Source organism: Leptomonas pyrrhocoris, assembly GCF_001293395.1.
Source record: "Leptomonas pyrrhocoris isolate H10 chromosome Unknown, whole genome shotgun sequence".
Taxonomy (NCBI): domain Eukaryota; phylum Euglenozoa; class Kinetoplastea; order Trypanosomatida; family Trypanosomatidae; genus Leptomonas; species Leptomonas pyrrhocoris.
In genome coordinates, this window is record NW_015438358.1 from 1,918,585 (window position 1) to 1,943,806 (window position 25,222).

General features: G+C 56.5%; 7 protein-coding genes across 9 annotated transcripts; all 7 read right to left on the bottom strand.

Moving 5' to 3' along the window:
- Positions 1-18: 18 nt before the first annotated feature.
- ABB37_01692 (hypothetical protein) lies at positions 19-3,600 on the bottom strand (the record flags this gene model as incomplete). Its single annotated transcript, XM_015798295.1, has 1 exon — positions 19-3,600. Exon 1 carries the CDS (start codon positions 3,442-3,444, stop codon positions 19-21), a length of 3,426 nt encoding a protein of 1,141 aa, XP_015663815.1. The 5' UTR covers positions 3,445-3,600.
- Positions 3,601-4,904: 1,304 nt separating this feature from the next.
- ABB37_01693 (hypothetical protein) lies at positions 4,905-11,548 on the bottom strand (the record flags this gene model as incomplete). The annotated part of the gene is made up of 1 exon (XM_015798296.1): positions 4,905-11,548. The coding sequence occupies exon 1, from the start codon at positions 9,828-9,830 to the stop codon at positions 4,905-4,907; it is 4,926 nt and encodes a 1,641-aa protein (XP_015663816.1). The 5' UTR covers positions 9,831-11,548.
- Positions 11,549-12,388: 840 nt separating this feature from the next.
- On the bottom strand, positions 12,389-13,932 carry ABB37_01694 (hypothetical protein; the record flags this gene model as incomplete). The annotated part of the gene is made up of 1 exon (XM_015798297.1): positions 12,389-13,932. The coding sequence occupies exon 1, from the start codon at positions 13,802-13,804 to the stop codon at positions 12,389-12,391; it is 1,416 nt and encodes a 471-aa protein (XP_015663817.1). The 5' UTR covers positions 13,805-13,932.
- A 1,043-nt stretch (positions 13,933-14,975) lies between these two features.
- Positions 14,976-17,578, bottom strand: ABB37_01695 (putative p450 reductase; the record flags this gene model as incomplete). The annotated part of the gene is made up of 1 exon (XM_015798298.1): positions 14,976-17,578. Exon 1 carries the CDS (start codon positions 16,914-16,916, stop codon positions 14,976-14,978), a length of 1,941 nt encoding a protein of 646 aa, XP_015663818.1. The 5' UTR covers positions 16,917-17,578.
- A 679-nt stretch (positions 17,579-18,257) lies between these two features.
- ABB37_01696 (hypothetical protein) lies at positions 18,258-19,476 on the bottom strand (the record flags this gene model as incomplete). The annotated part of the gene is made up of 1 exon (XM_015798299.1): positions 18,258-19,476. The coding sequence occupies exon 1, from the start codon at positions 19,431-19,433 to the stop codon at positions 18,258-18,260; it is 1,176 nt and encodes a 391-aa protein (XP_015663819.1). The 5' UTR covers positions 19,434-19,476.
- A 509-nt stretch (positions 19,477-19,985) lies between these two features.
- ABB37_01697 (hypothetical protein) lies at positions 19,986-21,568 on the bottom strand (the record flags this gene model as incomplete). Of its 2 annotated transcripts, none has more annotated exons than XM_015798301.1 (1): positions 19,986-21,568. In XM_015798301.1, the coding sequence occupies exon 1, from the start codon at positions 21,420-21,422 to the stop codon at positions 19,986-19,988; it is 1,437 nt and encodes a 478-aa protein (XP_015663821.1). In that variant the 5' UTR covers positions 21,423-21,568. The 2 variants fall into 2 exon arrangements, with proteins under 2 accessions (XP_015663821.1, XP_015663820.1); XM_015798300.1 differs by having other exon boundaries at positions 19,986-21,523.
- Positions 21,569-22,135: 567 nt separating this feature from the next.
- On the bottom strand, positions 22,136-24,380 carry ABB37_01698 (hypothetical protein; the record flags this gene model as incomplete). Of its 2 annotated transcripts, none has more annotated exons than XM_015798303.1 (1): positions 22,136-24,380. In XM_015798303.1, exon 1 carries the CDS (start codon positions 24,338-24,340, stop codon positions 22,136-22,138), a length of 2,205 nt encoding a protein of 734 aa, XP_015663823.1. In that variant the 5' UTR covers positions 24,341-24,380. The 2 variants fall into 2 exon arrangements, with proteins under 2 accessions (XP_015663823.1, XP_015663822.1); XM_015798302.1 differs by having other exon boundaries at positions 22,136-24,377.
- Between the last annotated feature and the right edge of the window lie 842 nt (positions 24,381-25,222).

A 25,222-nucleotide genomic window follows, 5' to 3' on the forward strand; every position in this document is an offset into this window, starting at 1 on the left:
TGCGAATCCGTCTGTCCCTCAATCAAGGGCGGAAAGAAAGAACGCAAAGTCTTTCTTTAACGACATCGTCAGTGGCGTGAAATCATTCGCGTCACTCGCAGGAGGTTTTGCGCCGGACAGCAGTTTCGGGTCCATCAGCATGTTCTCCCACTGCAGTTGCGCCAACTCTTCGGCCGTGGCACGAGCACGTGCCTGGGCTGTCGCACGCGCCGCTTCGGCTTCGGCCGCTTCCGCCTCCGCCTGCTCATCAACTTGCCGCTGCGCCTCCCGTTCCTTCACTTGACGGAAAGAATCCACCGCGGAGTCGAGAAGTTGCTGAAAGGCAGACGGCTCCTCGTCCAACACCAGCTGGTCGCGCAGTCGCTGCTCCGCTCGCAGAAGCACGCTCTGCCGCTGCTCATGCAACCACTTGCGCGACACTTCGACCGAGTCCGCCGGCGCACGGTCGGCCACCAAGAGAGTCAGGAAGCGCTGTCGTGTCTCGCGCACGAGGATCTTATAGGTGGCGTACTCCGCCTCCGCCATCGCGTGCGTCGCCTCAACCGCGGCGTCTTCAAACGCCTGCCGCTCCTCTGCACACTTTTTGGCGTACGCTGCAGCCTCCTTTTCACGCAGCTCCGCTAGGTGGGCGGCGTGCAGTTGCACCAGCGGCCCCGACATCATCGCAGAGTGGGACTCGACCATCTCCGCCGAGATCCACGATCGGTCGAGACGCTCTAGCGCCAAAAGGCAGCTGAACCGCTCATCCATTCGCATGACCGTTGCGAGCTCCTTTCGCGCCGTCGCCTCCTCTCCTATCAGCATCTGTCGTACCTGCTCCTCGGCTGAGCTGATGGTGCTCATCTCGGTGTACACGAGATAGGAAAAGAAGGGGGAGTCGAAGGCCTTGAAGGCTTGCAGGCGGCGCTGCCGCAGTCTCCACATCCGCGGATCTGCACCGGTGGGCAGCTCAACAGTTCCGCTGAACGCTGCCTCCGTCACGAGGTTCGGAGCAGGTGTAGCACCGTGAAGAGACCCGGTCTCGTCGGCAGACGCATTCTGAGCGGCGACGCGCAGGCAGAACGCGTGGTAACGCATCATCGTCTGGAAACGCCGCGCCTCCTCCTCCAGCAGCTTCTCGCGCGTATAGGTGGTAATGAAAAGCAGGCGAAACTCCTCGTACATCGCTGCCAGCCCCTCTTCATGCTGACGCAGCATCTCCTTCTGCAAGACGTCGTGGTGCTCACTCAACACCACCGACGTGAACCAGCAGAGCGGTTGAACGGCCGGCTCGAGCGGGATGGCGGACATGTTCAGCACCTCCTGGTCGCATTCCAGGCAAATGCACGGTTCGGGGTAGGCGCACGATACGAAGCGACCGAGAAGACAAAGACGCTCCGCCCGCTCCTCATGCAAAAGTTGCCACTGCGCAGAAAGATTCCGGTGAAGTCGTGTCCATTGCCTAAAGAGCAACTCCTTCTGCCGCGCGGCCTCCTCCACCGTAACAGGTGCGGCGTCGATCGTGTTGTTGGTATTCGGCGTGACAGCTGCCCGCTCGCTCGAGGAGGAAGGTCCCCCCTGCCGGGGAGCGGCATGAAGGGCGGCGAGCGAGTCCGTCCACTGCTTCTCCCGCGCTGCGATCGCCTGCACCGCTTCGTAACGCGGCTGCGCGATAGACTGCATGATGCGGGACGTGGCGTTGTTCAGCCGCATCTCCAGCGCCTCGTCTGGCAGCATCGTTGGCGCGTACACGCCCCGGAAGGCGATGCCGTCTCCGCCGCTAGGCAGATCTGTGGAGTACCACCGCGTCGGCGACGACTGGAAAGCGAGCTGCGTCAGCAAACCACGCTCGTAGGTTTCCTCGTAGACGATGCGGCGCGCCACATGTGGCGCGAGGGTGCGCGGCTGTTGCGAGAGCACAATTAAGGGACAACTTTCCGGAGTTTCCCCGTCATCGAGCCTGTCCGGCATAACCGAAGAAGTCGCAGAGGCGGGGGCAGCAGCGGAGATCTTCCATCGCTCTGCTTCGGCATTGCCCTCGCTATTCACGTCGCTGCGTAAACGAGCTTGTCCAAAGATGGCGCGCGTTGTTTTTCGCGGTGGCGTGTCCAACGTGTGCGTGGAGGACGCGGTGAAGACAGCGACGGTGTTGTGCATTCGTTGTCGTAGCAGACCGGCCACAGCGTACTCGGGCGGCGGCTCCGCCGTCAGCTTGGGCGCGGTGCTAGTCGAGTCGGATTCCTCGTTGCTCTCCGACTCATTCCGTTGCGTCGGACTAAAAGAAAAGCCATCCTCGTCCACAAATGAATGCGCATCGTCGATCAGAGGCACGTCAATTTTGTGGCCCGAGGTCACTGGCGACACCGCTGCCGTTGTCGTGTGTTCCTCCTCATCGCCGTTGACAGCCACCGCCTCCTTACAAGCAGCTGTGGGCGTAGAAATGGGGGTAAGAGTAGGGCCACGCACCATGCGGAACATTTGACGAACCGCCACTTCGTTGGGGTTTGCGGCGTAGGTGATGGGCAGAAACCTGGTTAATGCGTTTTCCTCGAGCCGACCTCCTTGCAGAAAGTTGAGATCCGACTTTCCAAAGGTACAGGTGCTTTCAGGGTCGTGGAGGCGGTCCGAGGCATCGCCCCTCCAGGTCGACCCCCGCTCTAGCGGCGAAAGCGGTGCAGCGCTGCGCGGAGGACCGGAAAAGACGCTGTCCGCGCCCATGGACATGGATCGACAGGACACGTGCAAAGAGACATCACCCAGCGCTGGCGAAACGCTCCTCTCCCTTCCCTCCTTCTCCTCTTCTTTCTTCTTGGCGGTCAGTGCACCTTTGCGCAGCCACTGCAAGTAGCGCAGGCGACGTGTGTGCCACGTCTCTTCGGAGGCCTGCCGGGCAAGCTCCTGCGCGTCCACAAACGGCTCTAATAACGGTTTCACCGCCGTCGACGAGGAGACCTCGACAGAGATGGGGAGAAAGGCCGACATTGCCGCGGTGCTCGTGGACTGAACTTCCGCTGCCGCCAGCGTGATGTAGCGAATGGGGCGGAAGGCTGCAACCCCGTCGGAGTTGTGCAGCCGCCTGTCTTCCAGCTCTGCGATCGTCGTGCGACCGGACCACGGATTGCCTTCCCTGCCCGAAAACTCACAGGAGACACTGTAATCGCCCTGCCGTTGACTGCTGCTATTCCGCCCCGCCACCCGGTCGGAAGAGCCGCCCGTAGCCGAGGGCGAAGGAAGGGCCGCCACAATCGAGGGTAAGGCGTCTGTCTGCGTCGCAGGGCCACCGGGATGCGGGACATCGTTGTGGAACTGTACGTTGTCCTTGTCTCGTGGAGGAGCGTCTTTCACGGCCCGCCGTGGCGGATGCTGTGAAGTAATATAAGAAATCGTCTGCTTCGGCTCGTACACGGAGCCGCGGGCGGTCTGCGTTGGTAGAGGTGGGAAACCACCGACGGAGCTGTAGGGCATCTGCGGTGAGGGCGGAGGGAGGGGAGGTTGGAGGAGAGTTACTTTTGCTTTTCCGCACCACAGTTGATGATTCTCTCTTCTCAGCGGGCTTCCTCTTCGCCACGTTAGTGTAGACAAACGATATTCACGGAGAGCAAAAGACCTTGGGAGCTGCTCTTTCCGAATGTGTATGAAAGCGGGAAAAGTTGGTGATGTAGAACGATAAGAGTTGGAACCGGTGCGGGGGAAAGAGAAGTGACAGATGAAAGACGATGCCCCGTTGGTAGGGTGGCAAAATGATTTACGCTTGGACGCTCGCGTGATGTAAAACAGGGAGGAGATCAAACAAAAACTTGCAGCAGGAGCCATACCGCCATTCCTTCTACAAAGCAAAGCTGGAACAGTAAAAGTCTGTCGACGTGCTTCGCAAAACCATCAGGCGTGAACCACGTCCCATCGCATAGAACGCCACACAGCAAAAAGGAAAAAGAGCAACAACTTCATGTTTGGCTCGACCCCCACGAAGAGTAGTCGACACCGCCATGCGTGAAAAGAAGGACGAAGATAATACTCTCTGGCAAAGCAGCACCAAAGACACACGAGAATGCAACGACGGCTCTTTTTACTTTTTTTTTAAAGGATCCACCAAAACCGCGCACGATGCGGCTACACGTGGCATCAGTCACGAGCACAGGTCATTGGGTACAACCGTACAGCGCCACCGTAACCTCGTCGTTCATCCAAACCTTACTGTACGTACCCAGGAAGCACAAAACCCCACAAGCTGACAGCGACCACGATAGAGGAAAGAAGGCTCTCTTGATCGCTCCAGACACAGTTGGTGGCTTTTTTTTTAAATCACTTTTGATCAGGAACGCAGCGGTGCGACATCCAAACAGCACACTTTGCGCCAACGCTAAACAAACAATCAGCACACAGAGGAACAGTTCGTGGTAAAGCCCTGGGAAAGAATAATAGATGTATGTGCGACGCGTAGACAACAGAAACCGTTTTTCATTAAAAAAGGAGAGGAAAAGAAGATGTTGTGTCAGTGCTCAGTGAGGAAGGGTGACGAACGACGACCACACGGGTGTGAGCACGACCAAATAAACACGCAGAGAAATCGGTACAAACACACGAAGAAGCTTTAAGTGGCATTGGAGGGGGGAAAAAAGGGGGAAGAGGACACGAAGAAGACTTTAAATGAATATACATGCATAGGAAAACGTGGCACAGGGAAAAATATAGTTGAATAATGGAAAACAAGATTTAAAAAAAAATACAAACCTGTGAGAACAAGCAACCAGGGAGGCAAAAAGGGAATGAAACGGAAAAGTAGAGCAGGCCAGCAATCGCACACAGACGAAGTATATATAAAGGCCATAAGGACAGTGATGGTCGTCCTGCACGTGACAAAGGTATACACGGAATACGAGGGAAATGCCGAAAAAGAAGAAGAAGATGCGCAGACACAACATTGATCAGGACAACGGAACGCCGGAAAACATTTTCTCGATATGCACAAGACGTCCATGCTCCCAGCGGCCGAACACCAACAACAGCGACTTCCTCGGTGCCGCGCTGCCCGTCTCCCACGGGAGAATACCGTTGAAGAGAAGACCGCCTTCGTCGTGCGGCCGATCACGGTACCATCCACCAACGTACGTGTAGCCCCACACCTTGGACGTGTAGTTGCCGAGTCCGTGTCGCAGCATCTGGGCCGCACCGTCCTCACTGTCATGATGGATGTTCGTCATGTTGTCGATCCCTTCCAGGGGCGTGCAGGCCTCCTCCGGTTTCATCTCCGTCTGCTCCGCCGCTCCAGGCGTGTCGGCTACCTGCCGGCGGGTAAAACCGATGTAGGTGTCGTTGTTCACGTAGTGGATATCGTGGAAATTCTGCGCCGCCGTCGTGCCCGCATCACCGTTGTCACCGTCCCTGTCATCATCATCATCGTCGTCGTTTGCAAACCAGTGCGTCTGCAGCCGCCGCCCGCGCAGGTGCATGTCGCGGCAGACACGCGACATCACCACCAAACCGTCATTGAAGCCGACAGGGGAGTCCGCGTGAGGGAGGAAGGCGCCATAGCCCCAGAAATCAAACGACCGCTTCTCCAACTCGCGTGATTTCCCCTTCACTGCTAAAGTGTCGACGCCAACATCTTGTGCTACCGTTGCAAACGTCGTACACGCCGCAGCACTCGCGTCGTCCGTGATGCTGTTCGAGTTCACCGGCCCGAGTGCCATTGTCGCCGTGATCAGCTTCCGCTGCTGCTGCTGCTGCTCCCGAGCAGGCGGCGGCGGCGGCACCCACGAGCGCGCCTCACGGATGAACACCTGAAAGTCTTCGTAAAGTCGCGTCACGACCTCACATTGCAGTTCTGCCACGGACTGCAGCGTCAGCACGGCAAACATCACGTAGTCCAGCTGGACTCGTTCCTGTGCCCACTCACGTAGGTACTGGAGGGTTCCCATCGCCACTTCGTCGCAGAGCCGCGTGGCGTTGCTGCGGCGATCCGCCAACGCAACATCCTCTTCCGCCTTTGCATACGCTGCCGTATCCTCGCAAAGAGAGATGTAGGCCGCCCCACTGCGCTTCATGCTGTTCATGAACGCGCGCTCAAACGACTCCTCTTCCACCTCCATTGCACGCTGGAGAGATTGGCAGCGCACGAGGAGGACTGTGTCCCAGTCCGATGCGTTACCTCTATAGAAACAGCTGACGATGGCCGCCATAGGTGGCACCATAAGACGCGAATGGCTAGCGGCCAGGGCTGTCGCCGCATCACTGTAGGTCCCGCTCTGCAGCGAGAGATAGGCGAGCCCAGAGCGGGGACGGCGGGCACCGGGCAACGCCGTCGGCGGTCTACTCGATGGATTTGGCAGCGCCGTTGACGCCGTCGTTGACGCGCACTCGGTCAGCGATTCCTCGTGCGCCGGCTCCGCGTCCGGCCCACGCGGCCCTTGGCAAAATGAGCTTGCCTGTGAAGCGCCATTCAGAAATGAGTGGGGCGCCCACAAGAAGACGCTGCTATCGACGGACGCAAGCGACACCCCAGGCAGCAAGTGAGATGTTGTTTTGCCGCCAACTTGTTGCGGCGGCGGCAGTAAGTCAGGCGACTCCGGCGTAAATGGCATCAGCGACGGCTGGATGACCGAGTCGCCGTTAGCGGGCCGCGCTGGATTCGTCTTGAGGCTCCCCCATGCTACCTCCGAGTCGCACCGGCTTGTCCTTGAATCAGGCAGTATGTCGTTCTCCAACGGTGACCGGCAGCAGTGTTGCCACAGCGTCTTGCGGACGAAACTCACGTCCTTCGACACGGGCGTCAAATTGTGTTGTCCACCCGGCGCACTCGGTGGTGCGGCCGTCCTCGTCACCGTCGGGTCCACTGCACGAAGCTCCTGCACCGCCGGCAACTGCGACACCGTCGACCGCAACGAGGGATGCGGGGCAAACCTTACGGTGTGACTCGTGGAGGGACCCGTCACGCAGATGTGCGGCTTTGCTCCCGCGCAGCCACCGCCGCCGCCCAACGTCGAGGAGGATGCGACAGGCGCCGTGGCACGGAAGACGTTCACCACAAACTGCAACCACCACTCCCTCTCCAAGTACCACAGCTCGTGCATCGCGGTCGCCATGTTCAGCGCCTTCTGCTCGCACTGCCGCAGCGCGCGGTCTCGCGGCTGTGAGTTCGTGTTTTGCCGGTTGGGCCGCGCCTTGTCGAGGTAACCCCACAGCGAGGCGGTGGAGGCGGCGACGCTGCTGTGAAACTCCGACCATGCCATGATGCTGCGAGAGCGCATCAGCATCCGCCCCCACGAAACAAACGGCAGCGGCAGGAAGTTGCGCATCGCGATGGGGCTGTCATTCACGAAGTTGTACGCCTCCTCGCGGCGGAAGAACCTAAAAAGGATCTTGAGCCACACGCGGCTGTTTTCGTAGCTCGACTCTCGTCGCAGCGAGTACGATACCGTGCGCGACACGCAAGTCGTTGTCGTGCTTGGCGCCTCCGCGGGCGCCTCAGACGCTCCCTGCGAGCCTTCCGCCGACATCGGCTGAGGTTCGGCTACTATGCGCACAAGGTTCCAGTTGCGCAGCAGTCGCGACTGCCGTGAGGTGCCAGGGCAAGGGTCTTTGCCAGCAATGATAGCCGGCACAGCAGTCGCCGACGTATCTGAGAGCTCCTTGTCGGTGCGGCTGATCGTGCCTTCCGCCGGCGCATCAGCGCCAGAAGCATCATCAACTGATTCCCCTGAGAGGCGCATCGTAGAAACAGTCGCGCGCCCGCGCACGCTGGTTATGGATTCAGACGCGACGGGCGACGAAACGGAGTGGGTCAGGCTGGTAACGAGCGAGTCACGTGTGAAACTCGCCGCGCCGGGCACGAACAAGTGCATTGCGTTGGCCACCGCGTTAGGCAGGTGCATGCGTGCCACGATGGCGAGCTCTTCGAGGACCACGAAGCTCACCTCCACGAGAAACGCCGCGGTGAAGATGTCGGGCTGCACGGTGGAGAGACGAGGAGTGGGCTTGAAGGCATCGTTGGTGGCGAGAAAACTCGCCACCGTTGGGATCCTCGACGTCGCTCTGGCCCCAGCGCGTCGCGTAGCGAAGGGAAGCGGAAGTGGACAATGGTCTTGCCAGCTGGCATCGATCGATGCAGTCTTTCTCATGATGCTGAGGAACTTGCGAGAGCCAAGCGGCGAGCTTGGTGCCGCGGTGACGGAAGCCGTTGCCGCATCTTTCTGATTAGCGACCATCACAGGGTTGTACTCGGCGAGGTAGAGGTCCGCCATCCAGGGAAGGTACTCCTCGAGGGCGAGGTCAAAGAAACGCTGTATCGTAGCATTGTTGTGCGTCAACATGGTGGAAAACGAGCTGGCAGAAGGTGTCACATCGACACCGCAGGCACTGAAGTCAACGACGTCGATAAAGGTCGCCAGCAACTCGTAGCGCTCTACCAGATATGAAGTCCACAGCGTTTTGCGAGAGATCATCTCTGCCCCACACAGCTCACACGCAGTCAGTTGTAAGGACGTCAGCGGGGCGTAGGGGTCGTTGCTCTGCTCCAGCTGCAGCCCGGCTTTGACTTGCGACGTGAAGGGGGGCAGGAAACTGTTCGAGAAGCTGTTGCCGGAACGCTTGCGCTGCGCCCCGACGCCCGCTGCGACGTCCGTGAGACTGGCACGCGCCCCTTCCTTTGCGACCGTCGATGCTGACTGAGACAGTTCTGGCAAAATAGCCGAGGGAAAGCCAGGAAAGAAGCAGGAGGGCAGTCGGCGACGCGGGTGTGCGGAGAAGAGCTCATTACCGCTGGCAGCTCCCGCTTCCGTCGTCTGCGACGCCTCCGCTCGACTCGCCTGCCTCCACTCCCACGCCATCCGCAGCGCGCTCTCGAACACGTCTTTTTGCAGGGGCTCGTACGACTCGTGCGCCTCGAATGACGGAGCCGACGCGTCAGTGTCCTTCACCGCGTTACAAACGGTGGCGCTCAGCGTGACAGTGTCCATGCCGTTTTCCGACGTGGCGGTGCAGCTGTGTGGGTGTGCGACCTGCTCATCCCTCACATACAACGTCATCGTCGTGTCCACCACATCACCGATTTTATCTGTGACACCACCACGGTGCGCGCAGAGAAGTGGACTGAGGCGGTCGGCGAGCAATCTTTCCGCGATGGCGTCGGTGGGAGCCGGCTCATCTGCGCAGTAGTGGTAGTAGGCAGAGAGGTGATGCCGTACCCTGCCGCCCTCATCCAGGTGCTCGGATTGGCTCTCCCCCAATTCGCTGTGCAGGGAGGAATCTACCCGCGGAGAGAGGTCGAAGCGTTGGTACCCAAAAGGGTTGGACCCGAGTGGGGCATAGGGTCTGTCGTTCTTCTCATTGTGAGAGGCGAGGATAGAGCTGATACGACGGTTGTGCTGCGAGCAGAGGTCTTGTGAGCTTGGCACGGCGGTTACCGTGTCCTCGTCTGGGCTGCGGACGCTGAAGGTCAGCTGTGCTCGTTGGCTGCTGTTTCTGGAATCCGTCGCGGTGGTGGCTGTCGTCACGTTAGCGCTCGCGTGAAAGGTGGTGGTGGCGACGGCGCGGGGTGGAGGCAAGAAAGCCGCAACCGACGATGGTGGTTGTGGTGTCGGCACCGGCAACGCCACGAGCGGCGGGATCGCCGTGCGAACAGCGTCGTTGGAGTTGTTCTCCGTTTGCGACCCCTCTGTTGGAGATGCAGCCGCCGTCACCGCGGGGGCATCAACGGTGATGGTGTTGTCGCCCGTAGGCTGTATCACCATGCCGGAATACTGCAGGCTTGGTTTGGTAAAAAGTAACAGTGGCAGCTCAGAAAGTGGATCGGTAACGGCTGCAGCGGCAGCGATGTCGTACGACGGCGCAGGCGTAGGCGATTTCGTGGGCATCGGTGGCAAGACGGTTGTGAATCGGCGGGAGTTATGGCCTGTGCTGAAGGCTACGTGCTTCCCTGCAGCCGCGGTGGGGTCTTCTCCGCTCCGGTCTTCTAACACACATCCTGACGGCATCGTCTGTCAGCAAGCTGCTGGGGGGACAAAAAGCATACGATGTACGATGATAAAGGAGGCGGTGAGCAATGAACACGATGACACAGCAGCAGGGAAAAGAAAAGGAAGAAATGAAACGGCGTCGTCCCTGGAGGAAATAATTTGCGCAATATTTTAAGGTAAAGAAAAAAAGGAAAAAGAAAGCCCGTGTTCGTGTCAAGGCAGCGTGTGTTAAGAATGAGGAAGAAAGCCACAAAAAGTCAAAAAAAAGGCCAGGATAGGGAGAGATGTTAGGAGACAAAAAAAAAGAACTTTAGAAGGGTCAAGGTAGAAATGAAGTTAATCAAATCGTGGCAGTTTCAACAAATATACCTACGTTTACGTTGAATTAGTGTATTACCTGAGCACGTATTGGATGAAGAATGAAAACGAAAACGGCAAGAAAAGGTCTCTTTTGAAAAAGCAAATGTCAAGAAGAACAAAATAGGCTCCATACATATATAAATTTACAAAAACAACGAACGAGGTGGTACTTGACAACAACCTAGAGGTCTGCTAAATCGCCGCATGTACGTGTATCGCACAGTCGCGGCCAACAACAGCTTCGAGCTTCAGCAAAAGGGAAAAAAAGAAAAAAGTGTGGCGCAGTTTTCTTTATTCTAGCTCTCGGCAGTCGTTTCAATTCACTCAAATGAAAATATGTGCCGAGAAGAGTACGAGCAAAACGTGACTCACAAAAAGCGGACGTAGAGCTATGCTTCTGCCACGCAATTGAAGCACTTATTTCGTTTCTCTTGGATTTTCCGCGTTCGCCTTCAAAACAAAGTAAATGAATTATACGTAACCCCACTTGTGTTTCGTCCTCTTCCTTTTGCGAAGCGTTTGCGTACTCCGCTGTTTGCAATCGTCGCCAAGGAACGGTGAAGCCTCACACGCGTTGTTTAGTGTGGCCTTTTTCGTTGGGACGATTGGAGCGCAAGCAAGAACTTAAGAAATGAAGTGGATAAGACGAGCCAAAACAAATGAAAATAAAAAAACGAAGGCAATCAAACACAATGTATAAAGCTAATGAAGAGGACTAGATTAAACTTGCAGCAGTCGCGAACGTTTAATCTGCGAACGAGGAAAACAAAGAATGTGAGCACTGAAAATGGAGACAACCCAATGCAGAAGCAAACAAGCGAAAGAGAAGAACACACAGAAAGAGAATTAACCAAATTTGGCGAAAGAGTCCGTTCAACAGAAAAGGGCAGGAAAAAAACAAATTACTGTGAATGGAAGGAAAGGGGGGGAGAGTCCCTTTCCCAAACACTACAACGCTCCAGATGATGATTCGTCTTCTTCCTTCCCCGCGCTTTTACATGAAGCAAAGGGCAAAAGTTTTTTTTGATAACGCTGTGCAAGCACCGTGAGCAAGCAAACAGAAAAAGAAAAATGTTGTGACGGGGATGTGTGTGAACTCAGAAGCGACGGATGCCTCGCAGGAATACACGAGTACTATTCAGTTTCGATGGAAGAAAGAAACCAAATAAAGAAGCAGTATATGTGCTTGTAAGATGATTGAGGCGTTGCTTTCAACGACACCCACCAGCTCCTGATTGGATTGTCGTCGTTGTAGCTTTTCAGCGAGCACCGTGAATGTTTAGTAACACAGACAACACAGAGCAGCGAGTGCGAGAGAAAGGGTAGAGGGAGAAGATACGTGATCCGGGAAGAGAGAGCGAGCAGGTAAGTTTTCTTCCCATCCTGAAACAACGCCCAGAACATCCATTAAAAAAAAAACAAGAGTGCAGAGCATAGGGGTCTCCGGCAGTTTGGTTTGAACTGACACTTTCCATCGTAAGAGGACGTGCCACCGTTGAATTCTTTTGCATACACACTTGAGGCGGTCTTGTAAGACTCTATCAGTCGTAACCCGTCACCGTGAACAAGGAGCACCTCCAAGAAAGGGAGCGTCTTTACACACACACACACACACATCTCCCCCTCAAAAAGGAAGAAAAAAAATCCTCTGTTCTTCGAATCGTGCACAACAAGGCCAAAACAGGTTTTACAGAAGTGTTGTAGGAGGAGATCCAAACTGCTTTGGTGTAAAACAACAGTACACAACAGCGTCGGGCAGCTGTAGGAAAACAGACGAAAATGGGAGACATCAGCACATCCCACGTCGTATAACGTTCGTGGATCGACACACAAACACGTCAGCTGTAAGGCACGCATTCACAAACGAAAAACACACGAACGTAAATAAATTATTTTTCTTTCTTTAAGGAGAAAGACCGCTATACAAAGTCGCACACGGATGCGCTACGTAAGAACTAACAAACCAATGCTCTATGGGAGATAAACCACGAAGGAGATGTACATGCAGGCAAGCAACGGAAACACACACCAACAGTGAAACCAAAAAAAGAAAACAACGACAAGCATTTCACAGAGTAGACAACGCTGCGTTCTCATCAATCTCGAGGACCGTAGCGGTTTGGGTCGTAGGCGCCCTGCGGCGAGTTCGACCGCGTGCGCGCAGACGCTGCCGCGGCGCGCTTCCGTCGCTCGACAGCCAGACGCTCGTAATCTTGCTCCTCGCGTGAAAGGCGCTCGCGGTACTTGAAGACGCTGACTTCCTTGTCCAGCAGCCTCTGCTCATCACGACAGTAATTAGGGTCTCGCTGCACAGCGATGTCGCTGAGGTCCTCCTGCAGACGTGCGTGACGCTGCTCCCCCTCCTGTGCCGCCTTGCGCGCTGCTGCCAATCGTGACTCCAGTTCCTGGACCTGCCGCCGGGCCTGCTCGAGCTGCTTGGCGTTGTCGCGCTGCGCATTGCGGATGCCCTCCTCGCGATCCTGGTTCGTGATGCGCTGGTAGGTGATGTTGATCAGAACGGGGAAGTAGGTGGCAAACTCTTGAAATCCCTCGTAGTTCATCGTCCCACTGGCCTGCCCTCGGCCGCCGTCGCCGTTCGCAAAGTGCTGGAACAAATCCTGATGCACCTCCACCGGGAACGCCACGTTGGCCAGGTGGAAGACGCGCTCGAACGTCTTCTCTGTCAACGCGGTGCCGCCGTTTGGCTGGCTGCCGAGGCGGAAAAGAAAATCGACCCGCTCCGGTGTGGTGCGCTCCCGGTAGTAATACGACGACGGCGACGGCGCAGCACCGACATCAGCACCGGCCGCCCCAGTCGACGTACGGCCCACACCGGGCAGCGCGGTAGAAGCTGAATAGGCATCGGGGCCGTCCACTGCTGCGCCATTCGCGCCATCATAACGCCCAGAGGGACGGCCGGACGAGGACGGCAGCGCCGAAGGTGCCACCGCATACGAGCTCCCACCTGCGCTGACGCGAGGCTGGCTGGCCGGGGAGACGTCGTGGCGGCTGCCGTTGTAGTCGCCATTCGCGCCAGGGCGGTTACCTGCGCGGGGTGTGTGGAAGGATGTCTGCGTGGGCGGCTCCGACGGGGCCACACCACCACGGCTGCCACCACGCGCGTGCACCGCAGAGGTTGTCGCGGTGGGATCATCAAAGAACGCCGACGGCCGGGGAGCGGGCAACTCGCGCTGCGTCGAGATATCCGCCTTGGTGCTGTTCTTGCGGAAGACGTAGAGCTGATCGTACGTCTGCAGCATGTCAATGGATGTGATTTCCGACCAGCTCTGCGTGTCGTCGTCGTAGCGCTGCAGACGGTTGATGGTGAAGGGCTCGCATGGGCGGACGTCGGTGTAGCCCATGTCGCGCTTGATGACCTCCTCCTCCCGGCGGAACACGCTCTCCAAGACATCGCGCAGCACCTCAACGGAAGGCGGCGGGCGCTCAAAAGGAAGCTCGAGGTTTACCTTTTGGGCTCGAATGTCGGAGCAGGCAACAAGCGTGAAGGACATGACGACTGCACCACGAAAAGTGAAGAGAGAGAGGACGAAAACGGAAACACGAACAGGGGAATCAAGGCGGCCGCAGGTGCCCAACAGCCCACAAACAAAAGACGATAGTTAAAAAACTCTGCTGGTACTTTTTGGCAAGAGATGGAGAAGGAACGCAAGGCAATAAACGAGGAGTAGCTGTGTGATGAAACCAGTGAACGCCAAACGTCAACTCGACGATGATCTTTCGCCTTCTTCAATGCAATGAAAAGACGCACGCATAACATCGGACTGAGAGCAGCATAATAATGATATCGCATCGAAACGCTGTTGAGGAGAGGCTTGCGTCCGTATTGTCTGCACCGACGAAGGGGCGCAACCAGGAGATTCAGTTTTAGGCCCACCCATCCAGCAAACTTCCTCATATGCGTCTGAAGCTTTTGTGGAAACTTGATCCCCGTCTTTAGTGACTTTCTTTTCCTGTGGCATCTCAACAACGGAAAAACAAGAGAAGGATTTCTTCAGAAAAATAGTTTTACGCGGGAGATACGTCGGATGTCATCGAGATGCACGCGCCCTCCAACACCGGAGCACGAAAACAGAACATGGAAACACTTGACAGCCGATGTGACCTCCCGACCACGGAAGTAACACACACCCACACACCGCTTTTCTCACTCTCCCTCACTCCGTTGGTCTTGACCCATTTTTCTTACAACCACGAGCACAAGCCTATCGTCAAGATAATGCAAAACTATTCCTTTATTTTTCAGCGGTTTCTCAACACCCCGTCAACGCTTCACGGAACACAACACGAAGGCTACCACCACAGCAGACCCCGAAAAGTTTTTTGACACCTATTTCAGTTACCAGAAGTATTTTTCCTTTGTTTCTTTTTTTGAGAGGAAAAAAATAATAATAAGTAAAGAGAACACCTCGTCGAGTTACACCTCCACTGCTTTCCATACGCGCTGCTGCAGCGATGGTCATCACTGCTCCTTACGAGAGAGAGAGAGAGAGAAAGAGAGAGAGTGGCACAAGACAAGCTTTTTCTTTAGGCTTTGACCAAGTCATCCGTATTACGCAGGAAGATAGACAAGCCACAGAAAAAAGAAAAGTTAATTAATGACAACACTTTATAGAGAAGAAACAAACGTGGGGGAAAAACAGCGAAGAAAAGCCATCGGCCCAGCTACAAGGTAGAGGACCAGACATCCTTGAGATAGCGCTCTTCGGTTTCCATCTTCTTCATGAACTCCGCCGCCGCCTCGGGCGTCATCTTTCCCTCCACCTCCACAACGCGCTTGAGCTCCGCATCGACGTCCTTGGCCATGAATTTCGCGTCACCGCAGACGTACACATTCGCGCCGGCCGAGAGCATCTCCCACAGCTCCGCCGCACGCTCCTTCACGCGGTGCTGCACGTAAATCTTGTAGGCCTGGTCGCGGCTGTACGCGGTGTCCAGCACCGACAGCACGCCGTCCTGCAGGGCCTGCGTGCAGTACTCCTCGAAGATGTGGTCCTCGGCGTGGCGGCGGCAGCCAAAGAAGAGGATCGCCTTGCCCAGCGTCGCCCCCTTCTGCTGCCACGCACGACGGCGCTCCAAAAAGCCGATGAAAGGCGCGACACCGGTGCCAGGGCCGACCATGATGATCGGACGCTCCTTGTGGCGCAGCGGCAGATGGAAGGTGGACTTCCGCACAAACACCGGCACCTTGTCGCCAATCTGCATCCTCGCCAGCATGCTCGTGCAGAGGCCGCCCTTCACGATGCCGATGGTCGTCCCAACAGAGTTCGGCGTGGAGAGGATGTCGGACGAGATGGAGTAGTAACGCGGCGTGATGCGCGGCATCAGCTCCAGGAAGAAGGACAACGGCACCTTGGCGGAGTCGAAGTGGCGCAGGAAACCCTGCATGGTGCGCAGCTTCTTGCACAGCTTCGCAAACTCGTTCTGCGCCTCCGGGTTGACACGCAGGATGCGCAGCAGCTCCTCCTTCTGCGCGGCGTCAGTGCAGCAGTGCGCGAAGGCACGCAGCGTTGACTTCTTCGGGACGCCAGCGAGATCGATGTACCACTTCAGCGCCGTCCGCGGCGCCACGCGCGACGGGAAGACGTTCTTGAGCGTTTTCTTGTCCTGCAGTGAGAAGACGCGGCCGGCCTCCTCGTCCGACACGTTCAGCACCTTGAGGTACTCCGCCACCAACTCGTCGGAGTTGCAAGGCAAAATGCCAAGGTGGTCACCGGCCTGGTAGGAGATGATCGTGTCGCTCGTGTTGAAGTCGATGGCGAGGGTGCTGTTGCCGTCGCTGACCGACTTCAGCAACTCCTCGTTCCTCATCATCGGTACCCATACCGGCAGACGCTGCGTGGGCTCGAGCACGGAGGCGGTCTTGGGGAAGGGCAGCGGTGCTTCCTTCTCCTCCCAGTACTTCATACGGCACTCCGGCTCCACCGGCTCCTCGGTGTTCTCCTTGATCTTGATGTTCAGCGCACGCCCCACGGCTGGCCACAGGTCCTTGCACCACTCATCGAACTGCTCTTCCAGCTGACCGCCGCCGGAGTCGCCGCAGGAGAGGCCGTAAATACGCTTCGCCCCCAACTCGTCGAAGCGGCGGTCCATCACGATACCTTCCTCACAGAAGTATTTGTACTGACGGTCCCCGAGTCCGAAGACGGTGTACTTGACGTTCGCCAGCTCCTCCCCAACGGCGCGGCAGTCGTCAAACATCCAGTCGTGGAAGTCCTTCATCGTATCGGTCGGCTCACCCTCGCCGTAGGTGGCGCAGATGAGAATGACAAGTCGCTCGTACTCCAAGTTGAAGCTCTCGTAGCTCTCCACGTCGCAGATCTTAATCGGCACGCCCATCTTCGCGCCCTCGCGCGTCAGCGTCTTGGCGAACAACTCCGCCGTGCCGGTCTGCGAGCCGAAGAGAACGAGAACCTCCTTGTTGTCTGTCGAAGAGTTGGGGCTCGAGCCGCCAGCGGGAGTGGTGGGCGACCCATGACCGGAGCCTTTCCCGTGGGCACCGCCGGACACCGTCACGTAATCGCCGCCAGCCTTTCGGTTCAGCTGGATGTAGAAGTAGCCCGCGAGTGCGATGAGCGCGCTGGCGAAGATGTAGAAGATTGACATCGGAAAGGGGGAGAAAAAATGTACAAGCAAAAACGTAAACAACCAGATTTGCGGAACAGCAAACTCGCACGGAGAAAAAGCCGTACCCTGTAGTGTGAATGAAAATACACGAGACACGAGTCCGTGAAAGGCGAAAGAAAAGAAAAAAGGGGTAGATGCTGTCGGCTGAGTTGGCTTGCGTTAGCTGTCTTACAAGACTTTTCTCTTAGGTCTTTTGTATTTTCCCTTAAGTTAGAGCAGAACGCCTGTTTTTTGCCTTCAATAATCTAGCGAAATAAGGAAGAAAAAGACCAAGAAACAGGATTTTTTTACTCCAAGTGGAAAACCGCAGTGCAGCTATTATGTTAATAAGAAGTTAATATTTCGTCCTTTGTTTTGATGGTGTACCAGCCCTTCTTTCCGTCTTGTTTGCCTCCGTCACCGACAGACACACACGCAGAAGCAAAACAGGAAAAAAAACGAGGCGGCGGAAACGACGGGGAGTCGTAAAATGGGGAGGCGCGGACAGGTGTGGAAAACCAAAATAATAATAATAAAACACGCACGACTACGGCTCCTCTTCTTCTGGCGACAGAGAGCACGGTGGTAGCTAATAAAAACTGAAAAACAAAAAGATGACTTCAGACAAATGAAAGAAGAATTTGAAGTAAAAGATGATTAACTGCGGAGAGACACAGATGGGGATTCCGAGCAGCGCAATATGTGGGTGATGTAAGCGACGATGAAAGAGCAAACAAGGAGGGAAAAACAAGAGGTGACAAGAGAGGACAAGAGGCAAACGTGAATGGAGCTGGATGGAGAAAATTCCGAGAGCTCTCCCGCACTGCAGTCCCCACAGTCTCCGTTCCTTGTTTCGAAACGGTCTCACACGAATAACGTATCCTTCCACATCCGATCTTCTCACTTTAAAACTAGAAGATTCATAGGATGGCTACACTACCCAGCTTCTTCCTTGTCACAGCAAGGGAGAGGCGACGGACCACAATACCAGATTGAAGCGACCAACAAACCGGAATTTCGCCTATTGCATCCACTTTTTTTTTCTTTAGTGACTCTTTAACAACTTTCTCTGGTAACAAGGGCGGGTGAAAATGAATAAAAATGCCTTTTGAGGCTGTCTCTTGAGCCCACAAGTATGCGGCGGCGGACAGGAAGAAACGAAAGAAAAAGAGCAACAACAGCTTTTGATTAAGAACGATCGAGCACGCATTTTTAAAGGAGAGAGAGAACATAATATATATTTTACGTTAAGAGAACGATAAAGCAAACGTCAGCGGCCCGCAGTGATCTCGTGAGGCTTAATTCCATACACTACTAATGAGAAGAACTACGAAAGTAACCTTACAGGTGGGGCGCGTACATGGAAGAGGGCGCATGCAAGCGCGAGGCCGGTAGGCCCTTCGCCACGCCCTTGAGATTCACCGCATAGACAAACCCCGCCCCCTCCTGCGTGCATCTCGCGACCGCCGCCGCGTCTGTGCCACGCGCGGTCGTAATGTACAGCGTCGTCAAGTCTGGCCCACCGAAGCAGCAGCTTGTGCACAGTGTCACACCGGGCACCGTCACCACGCCTGCGATGGTCACCGGAGATGGAAGCGACACGTCGTTCTGCTTGATGGCCTGCAGGCGGACCACCTCCCCAATCCCGGCGAGTGCCACCCAGACAGCGCCGGCGTTGTCGACACAAAGGCCGTCCAGCGTGGCACCGCGCGACTTCCTGTCGGCCGGCAGCGTCCAGAAAACGTAGCCCTCGCTCTGCACAATGTGACCGGGGCTGCCCGTCGGTGCGTCCGGCGCTGCCTTGTGGTAGGGGTAGGCGCGAATCACCGCGGTGGGGGTATCTACATGGTAGAGGACATCACCCGCGGGGGACCAGCCCATCCCATTCGACACCGTCACGTCCGACACGCCGACGGTGAACGTTTTCTCCGCCTGCGGGGTCCACTGCATTAGCACGCCACAGCCCACGTCGCGCTTCGGGTGCTGTGCGGAGCGCTCCATCATGCCACCGGCCCAGAGAGAACCGTCCGGTGCGACTTTGCCGTCGTTGAAGCGGTAGATGCGGCCGTCTTGCAGGGGGAAGACCTCCATTGGGAATTCGGCAAGGCGGTGCTTCGGTGCGCTTGCTGCGGAGTTTGGCAGCGGAGGATTTGACGGGTCGCCGAGCGAGCACCACGGCAGGTCGGAGGAGTAGGGTGTGTAGTACAGCCCCGACTGCGAGCCCCAGATCGCGTGAAAAGAGTTCTTCGTGCCGTTCTCACCCTTCTTCTCTGACGAGGTGCCGGCATGTATGACGAAACCGACGCGGTGTCCCGTCAACGGCAGCATCGCCACGCGGTCAAACTCGGACAGGCTACCGGCCGAGGTTTGGCCGACGTAGAGGGCTTGACCGACAATGTCAATCCACCACAGCACGCCGTGTGCGTCGTCCCACGTGGGTGACTCGCCAAGTTTCGCCGGTGTGATGCCGGGCGGTGTACTGACGCGCCGTGCGGTGAGCTGAAACTGCGCGGCCATGATTTGGGAGTTATTCGTGGTTTTCCTTGCTACACCGGTTGACTGCACGAAAGAGGAAGGAGAAAATTTCGAGAAGCGCGAGGACACGGTAAAAACAACACGTCACAGTGAAGAAAACTGTGATACCTGCGCTGAAGTATGCACACAACTTTGCGTTTCGGATTCGCTCTCATTGTCGACTTCGCGCGACGCCCCATCACGAAAAAATAAACCGAAAGAACACATGCTTCATCAATCGTAAACGATCGATCCGTTCTTTGTCGCTTTCTTCTTCTTTTTTCTTTAAGAGCCGTTGAAGAACGACTCGCATCTGTTCATGTTTGGGGTGTGTTTGTATGTTTGGCATTTTAATGGAAATGCAGAACCTCGATATCGCGTTACCACCCCGTCACGCACGCGCAGAAAACAGAAAAGAAAAACGGTCGTTGTAGCGTTTTGATGCGGCTTCAGCTACTCTGCGGTAGGAGGATGGGGGAGGGGAACAACAGGAAGAAAAGACAAAGAAGAATATCTTGTGCATGCACACGGCCTCGTCCACAACAGCTACTGGCTTCAGTGGCGACGCTTCTTCTTACGGGGCTTCTCGTCACCGTCAGAACTGCTGCTCGACGACAGGCTCTCCTCCGAGCCCGAGTCCGAGTCCGAGTCGCTGACGCTCTCTTCGCTCTCGCTTGCACTTTCACTGTCACTGTCGGATGAGGAAGGAATCACGTGTGCCCGTTTTGCTTTTTGGCGGTCCACCGGCAGTCCCCCCGTCCGGCGAATCAGCCGGAAGTGGCCGGGATCCTCCAAGGAGTACTGAATCATCGCCCCGTCCAGCGCCCTTTCCGCAAAGCACACGCCGTAGGTGGCGCCCTTCTGGCCGGGTTTGTCGAACATTGCCGAGTCGGGTATCTTCATTTTCGCAAGGGAGGGGTCGCGATAGGCCCTCTCCAGCAACTCTGCGACGGCGCGATTGTACTTACGCCACGACTTGGGGTCGTCGTCCTTGCCGTTGGCGTGCTGCTTCCACTCCCAGAAGCCAATGTTGTGCTGTTGCGGCGTTGGTGGCGGGGCGGCAGCCGACTTGCTCGACGAAGTATTTCCAAACGGAATCGATGCGGATGGCGCGGGAGGCGCCGTCCTCGCCGCTGCCGCGACCGGTTGCGACGGTGGACGCTGCACTGCGGTGGACTTCTCATCCGTTGGTCCTTGCGAGGCCCGCGTCGCGTCCTGACGCTGCTGCTCCTGCAGGGCCACATCCAACAGCCCACGCCATTCGGGCCTTTCCCCCCCCGTCCCGTTGGTCGCCCCACCACCATTACTACCAGCAGCAGCAGCAGAGATGGTCGGCTTCTCGCTCTGCGCCTCCTCATCGCTGAGCACTTCGTCGTCGTCGCCCTCAACGTGGCGAAACGTTGGAACGGCGAGCATCTCCGCCGCAGTCTTCGTCGTGGCAGCCGCCGTGGCATCTGCTCTCACGACCTCGGCGCTCTCAAAGCGAATGGTGAGCGAGGGAAGGCCAACCTCGTCGGGGAAGTACAAAGTAGAGGCGGTTATCGTGTGGCGGTCTGGCGCGTGCGTGACCTCCAGCGGGTCGGAAGGAGGGACCTCCACCTCCAAGGAGCCGCCTTTGGCCTTGTGAAGGACGGCCTCTTTCACCGTCGTTGATGGAGAAAAACGGAGTTGGGCGTGGCGTGGAAGAGCCAATGCAGCCGCCGATGCATCTTCCTCTGGCACCACCGCATCGGTTTCCTTCGAAGCACGCGGCACCGACTCACACACGGGACCGAGAAAAGACGGGTTCTTGCCGGTCTGTGCGACATAGAGGTGCGGAGGGTGCCACACCACCGTCAGCTGCGCTCGTGAGGCATACCGGTGCGAGAGCGCCTGCGAGGAGGGCAGCTGGCGACTACGGCCAATGGTGTAGAGGTGGTCGGCCTTGTCGATGGACAGCACCAAACGATCCGAACGCACCACCACCCATTTGCCTACCGGTGCGGCGCACATTTTTGTCGGCGAAGGAAAGCACCAGCGCAATATGGAAACAAAGAAGAAGGAAAGAAGGCTCTCTAGTACGGCTGGGGTCGACAACTAAAGGAAAAGAACACTGCGTTTTGAGTAATCAGTTGCCCGCGAGTTGTTGGTTTCGTTGCTGGAAGGAGAGAGAGAAGAATGGGAAAGGTGTGGGGAGTTGAGGAGAGACTCCTCATAGAAAAGACTCACGGAGAGTCAAAACCGACGCAACGTGCACATGGAGACGGCCATCTCGACTCAACGCAAATTCAGCACAAAAGGCAGGAAAAGAAAAATAACATTTGTCGGCTGACATACACCTGTGCAAGCTGTGTGCGAACAGGCTATTCCGACAGCACCTTTCCTTCTGTTGGCCTCCACGTCCTGTCATGTTTTGACGCCGCTTAGTTTCTGTTGCCAGTTCCCAGTTTTCAGCACCTTTGATGCCAGCAGATTTGTTGCATCAATGAAGCTGTCTTTTTTCTCGCGTCCGCGTGCTTTAGGAGAGCTACGACCCACCAGGGAAACAGCGTCCCACATGCACGCGCTTCCAACGCCTGCTTTGAAAGCAAGTACCAGAGATAGAATAAAAGAACCGTCGCGGAAAACTAGATGGAGAAACACAGAGCTATCCAAATGAAAAAAGGGCCCTCACTGACACGAGAAACGCCAAGCGAGGTACTCGGGCTCCGTTTTTCGGTACTCCCTCAAGAGCCATACCGCACCCCTCCAATCTCCTCTCCTGTAACGAACATGTCCGCTAAGTCGGTGTCGGTGAACCCACCGAGCAAATCAGCATCGTCCGCGCTTCTCAGAACAGCCGCAGAGCCTTGTGCTCCTGCCGTCGTCGCTGCTGACCGCGTGCCAGCATCGGCACGTAGGGTCGATGTCGGACGCAAAGGTACTGTCTTGTGCTGACCACTGACAACAACGGCGATGCCAGCGGCGCCGTGCAACGCTGCGGGAAGAAGCGCGTAACGCAACAGCGGATCATCGCGGCCGTTCGCGACGGTGTTCTGTGCCGCTGTGGCTGAAGAGGCTCCCCGAGTGAAAAGATCCGCAAGCGGCACGTCGCTTACATCCTGCAGCGCCGGCGGCGTAGAGTCAGCACCGGTTCGCTCGGCAGCTACATCTGACGAGGTTGGAAAACGAGGATTTGATTCATGCTTTGCTCCTTCTGCAAAACGCTGCTGGTTCTGCTGCTGCGAGGCGTAGACGTCCACCGGATACATCCACCCATCCTCCTCCACCACCTCGACCCCGTTGTACAGGTGCACACGAGCCGCAGACGTAGGAGGAGCGAGGGAAGAAGGATGGTCTTGGCGCAGCGAGGACGGTGGATGGTACGACGAGGATTCCGTTTTAGCTCTTTTCTGTGCTGGTGACTCTCCGCCGTGCGCGGGTGAGCGCGGCGCGGCGGGAGACGAAGAGGACGACCACCCACTGCTTTCGTCGTCGAAAAACGAAGTTGCCGGCCACTGCAGCGACGCCAGAACCTGCGAGGTGGGTGCTGGTGCGGCGGAGGAAGAGTGACGATCATGGCGTGTGTCCGACGCAGAGGAGTCATCGCTGCCGCTGCTGCTGTCCGTGATCTCAACGACTTCTGTGTTCGCATTGGATGCGCCCGAAGCCGTTTGCTGTGGAGATGCTTGGGTGCGAACCGGTCCAGATATGCAAGAGGAGGCGATGTAGGTTGGACAGGGAGCAGGCGGAGATGGGATCACGGCTTCGTTTTCCGCCTCCACACTGAGCTCACGCATTAATACCCGCCATTCGTCTCGAAGAATCACCGGCAAGGGCAGCGAACCGGCTTCGCCGCGGCGAGTTCCCAGGTTGGCGGCGTTTCCCAGACGCAAACTCCGACCAGCAGCCGACACAGCCCGTGCCGACGTTCGGTGTGGCCGCACCCTGGAGGCCGCAGTACCCGCCGTGGTGGTCGCCGCTTTGGCCGTCTCTGCCGCAGACACCGCTCGTGTGGTTCGCTTCCTCGCAGTTGGAGAAGCCGCTGTCGTGTGCGGGGTTGTGGAAACACTTCGCTGCTCCTGGCGTGCACGACAACTCGACACCGCTTTCATCTCTGTCCACATTCGATGGGCGGAGGCGCCTCTATAGGTGCGGCCGTCGTAGAGAAGACAGCGCCGGCCGCGTTCAGTAAACCAGCGATAGTCGCACAGCTCTCCGGACTCCGTCAGCGTCACCGTTACCGATGTGTCCGACTTGCGTCCACCTCCACCGTCTCCTCCACTCCCTCGACGGCGACCTCGACCGCCGCCTGTGGAGGACGAAGCGGAGCGACCTCTTCGCGGTCTCGGTGCGGCAGCGGAGGTAAACGAACCCGCTAAAGGGGTGTTCGCCGCATCCGCCGTAGTAGCGCAACGGCGCACAACGGAGGTGGGCGCTGGGCGTCCACCCTGCAAGGTGTTCAGGCGTAGCCCCGACTCCACCGACTGAACGCCCCGTCGATGCAGGTCGCTGATGCGCACTATGCCGCCACCATATGCCGGAGACGACGCAGTAGCGGGAGAAGGCGAAGAATGCGGCGGCGGCGGCGGTGAAGAGAGACTCGCCGGCGCAAAGGACGCGGTGAAGTTCGAGTACGGCTGACTCGTCACCGCGAAGGGCTGGTCGGAGGACGAAGAGGGCGGCGGCCCTGCAATGTGCGTTGCCGCAGATGATGAAGCGCTTGATGTGAGTGTGCTCGGCGCAGCTACACGCACGGCAAGACGTCGGCCGCTAAGCAAACCATGCCCCACAGCCACCCTAGTGGATCCATTGCTGCTGCTGTAAAGAGGTGCATGGGCCAACAAGGATGCGCTATTGGGAGGAGATGAGCTGCTGCTGATGCCGTTGGAGTTCGAAGCAGCGGCCGCGGCAGGCGGATTCACGAGTTCAGGAGGGACATGGTACTGCATGCGCACTAGCAAATAATAATAGAGCTTTTGGGGGTGCTGCTGACGGGAGAAGAGAGAGAACAAACGAAGGAGAGATATGTGGAGAAGATGAGGCTTATGAAAAAGAAACGTGAGAGATAGCGACAGTGCACACAATACCACCAACGACAAGCGCCTACGAACGTGTTTCACGGTGTTGGCACTCCATGTATACAGAGTTCTACCAATAATAATAAACATGAAGTACGAGACAAGAAACGCTGAGAGAAAGAACGCCATGGGACACAGAGAGTTGAAGTCCACTCGGTTTCATCGCCAGGGCACCCGCGGGAAAACCAAAAACCGCATTCACAGGCCCCTTCTTGGAGGAAGGAGAAGCACAGGAATGAGATGTAGCTAACTCCGCATGGACACAACGTTTTCTCTAGCAACAGCGGATATTTTCGCTTTTCAGAGATGACCCTAACGAAGTGTTGCTTTGTTCTCCATATGCTTGCTTTGTTAACGATCACACGTCATATTAACCTTTTCCCGCCCTTTTCACGTCAACATCACAGCTCGCTTACCAGAGTTGTATTAGAAATAATGAAAATAGTAAACAGAAAAACAGACAAAAAACTTTCCTTTCCTCACTGTTGACACGTTGATCAGAAAGAATTCATCATTTCCTTTTTTTCCTTTTGCATAATAATAATCATATATAGCCCAAAAACAAATGCACAGATGATGAAGTGGATTTAGACCGTCCTCCGTGCTTTGAAGAAAGATAACAATTATGCATCAGCCCAAGTAGAAAACATTCAAGAGAAAAAAAGCAAGCGAAGAAAAAACTTCTTTTGCTTAATGCCGCCGCTGCAATGGGTCGGTGTCAGTGGCTTTCGATCTCCCTCTCTCCGTCTTGCC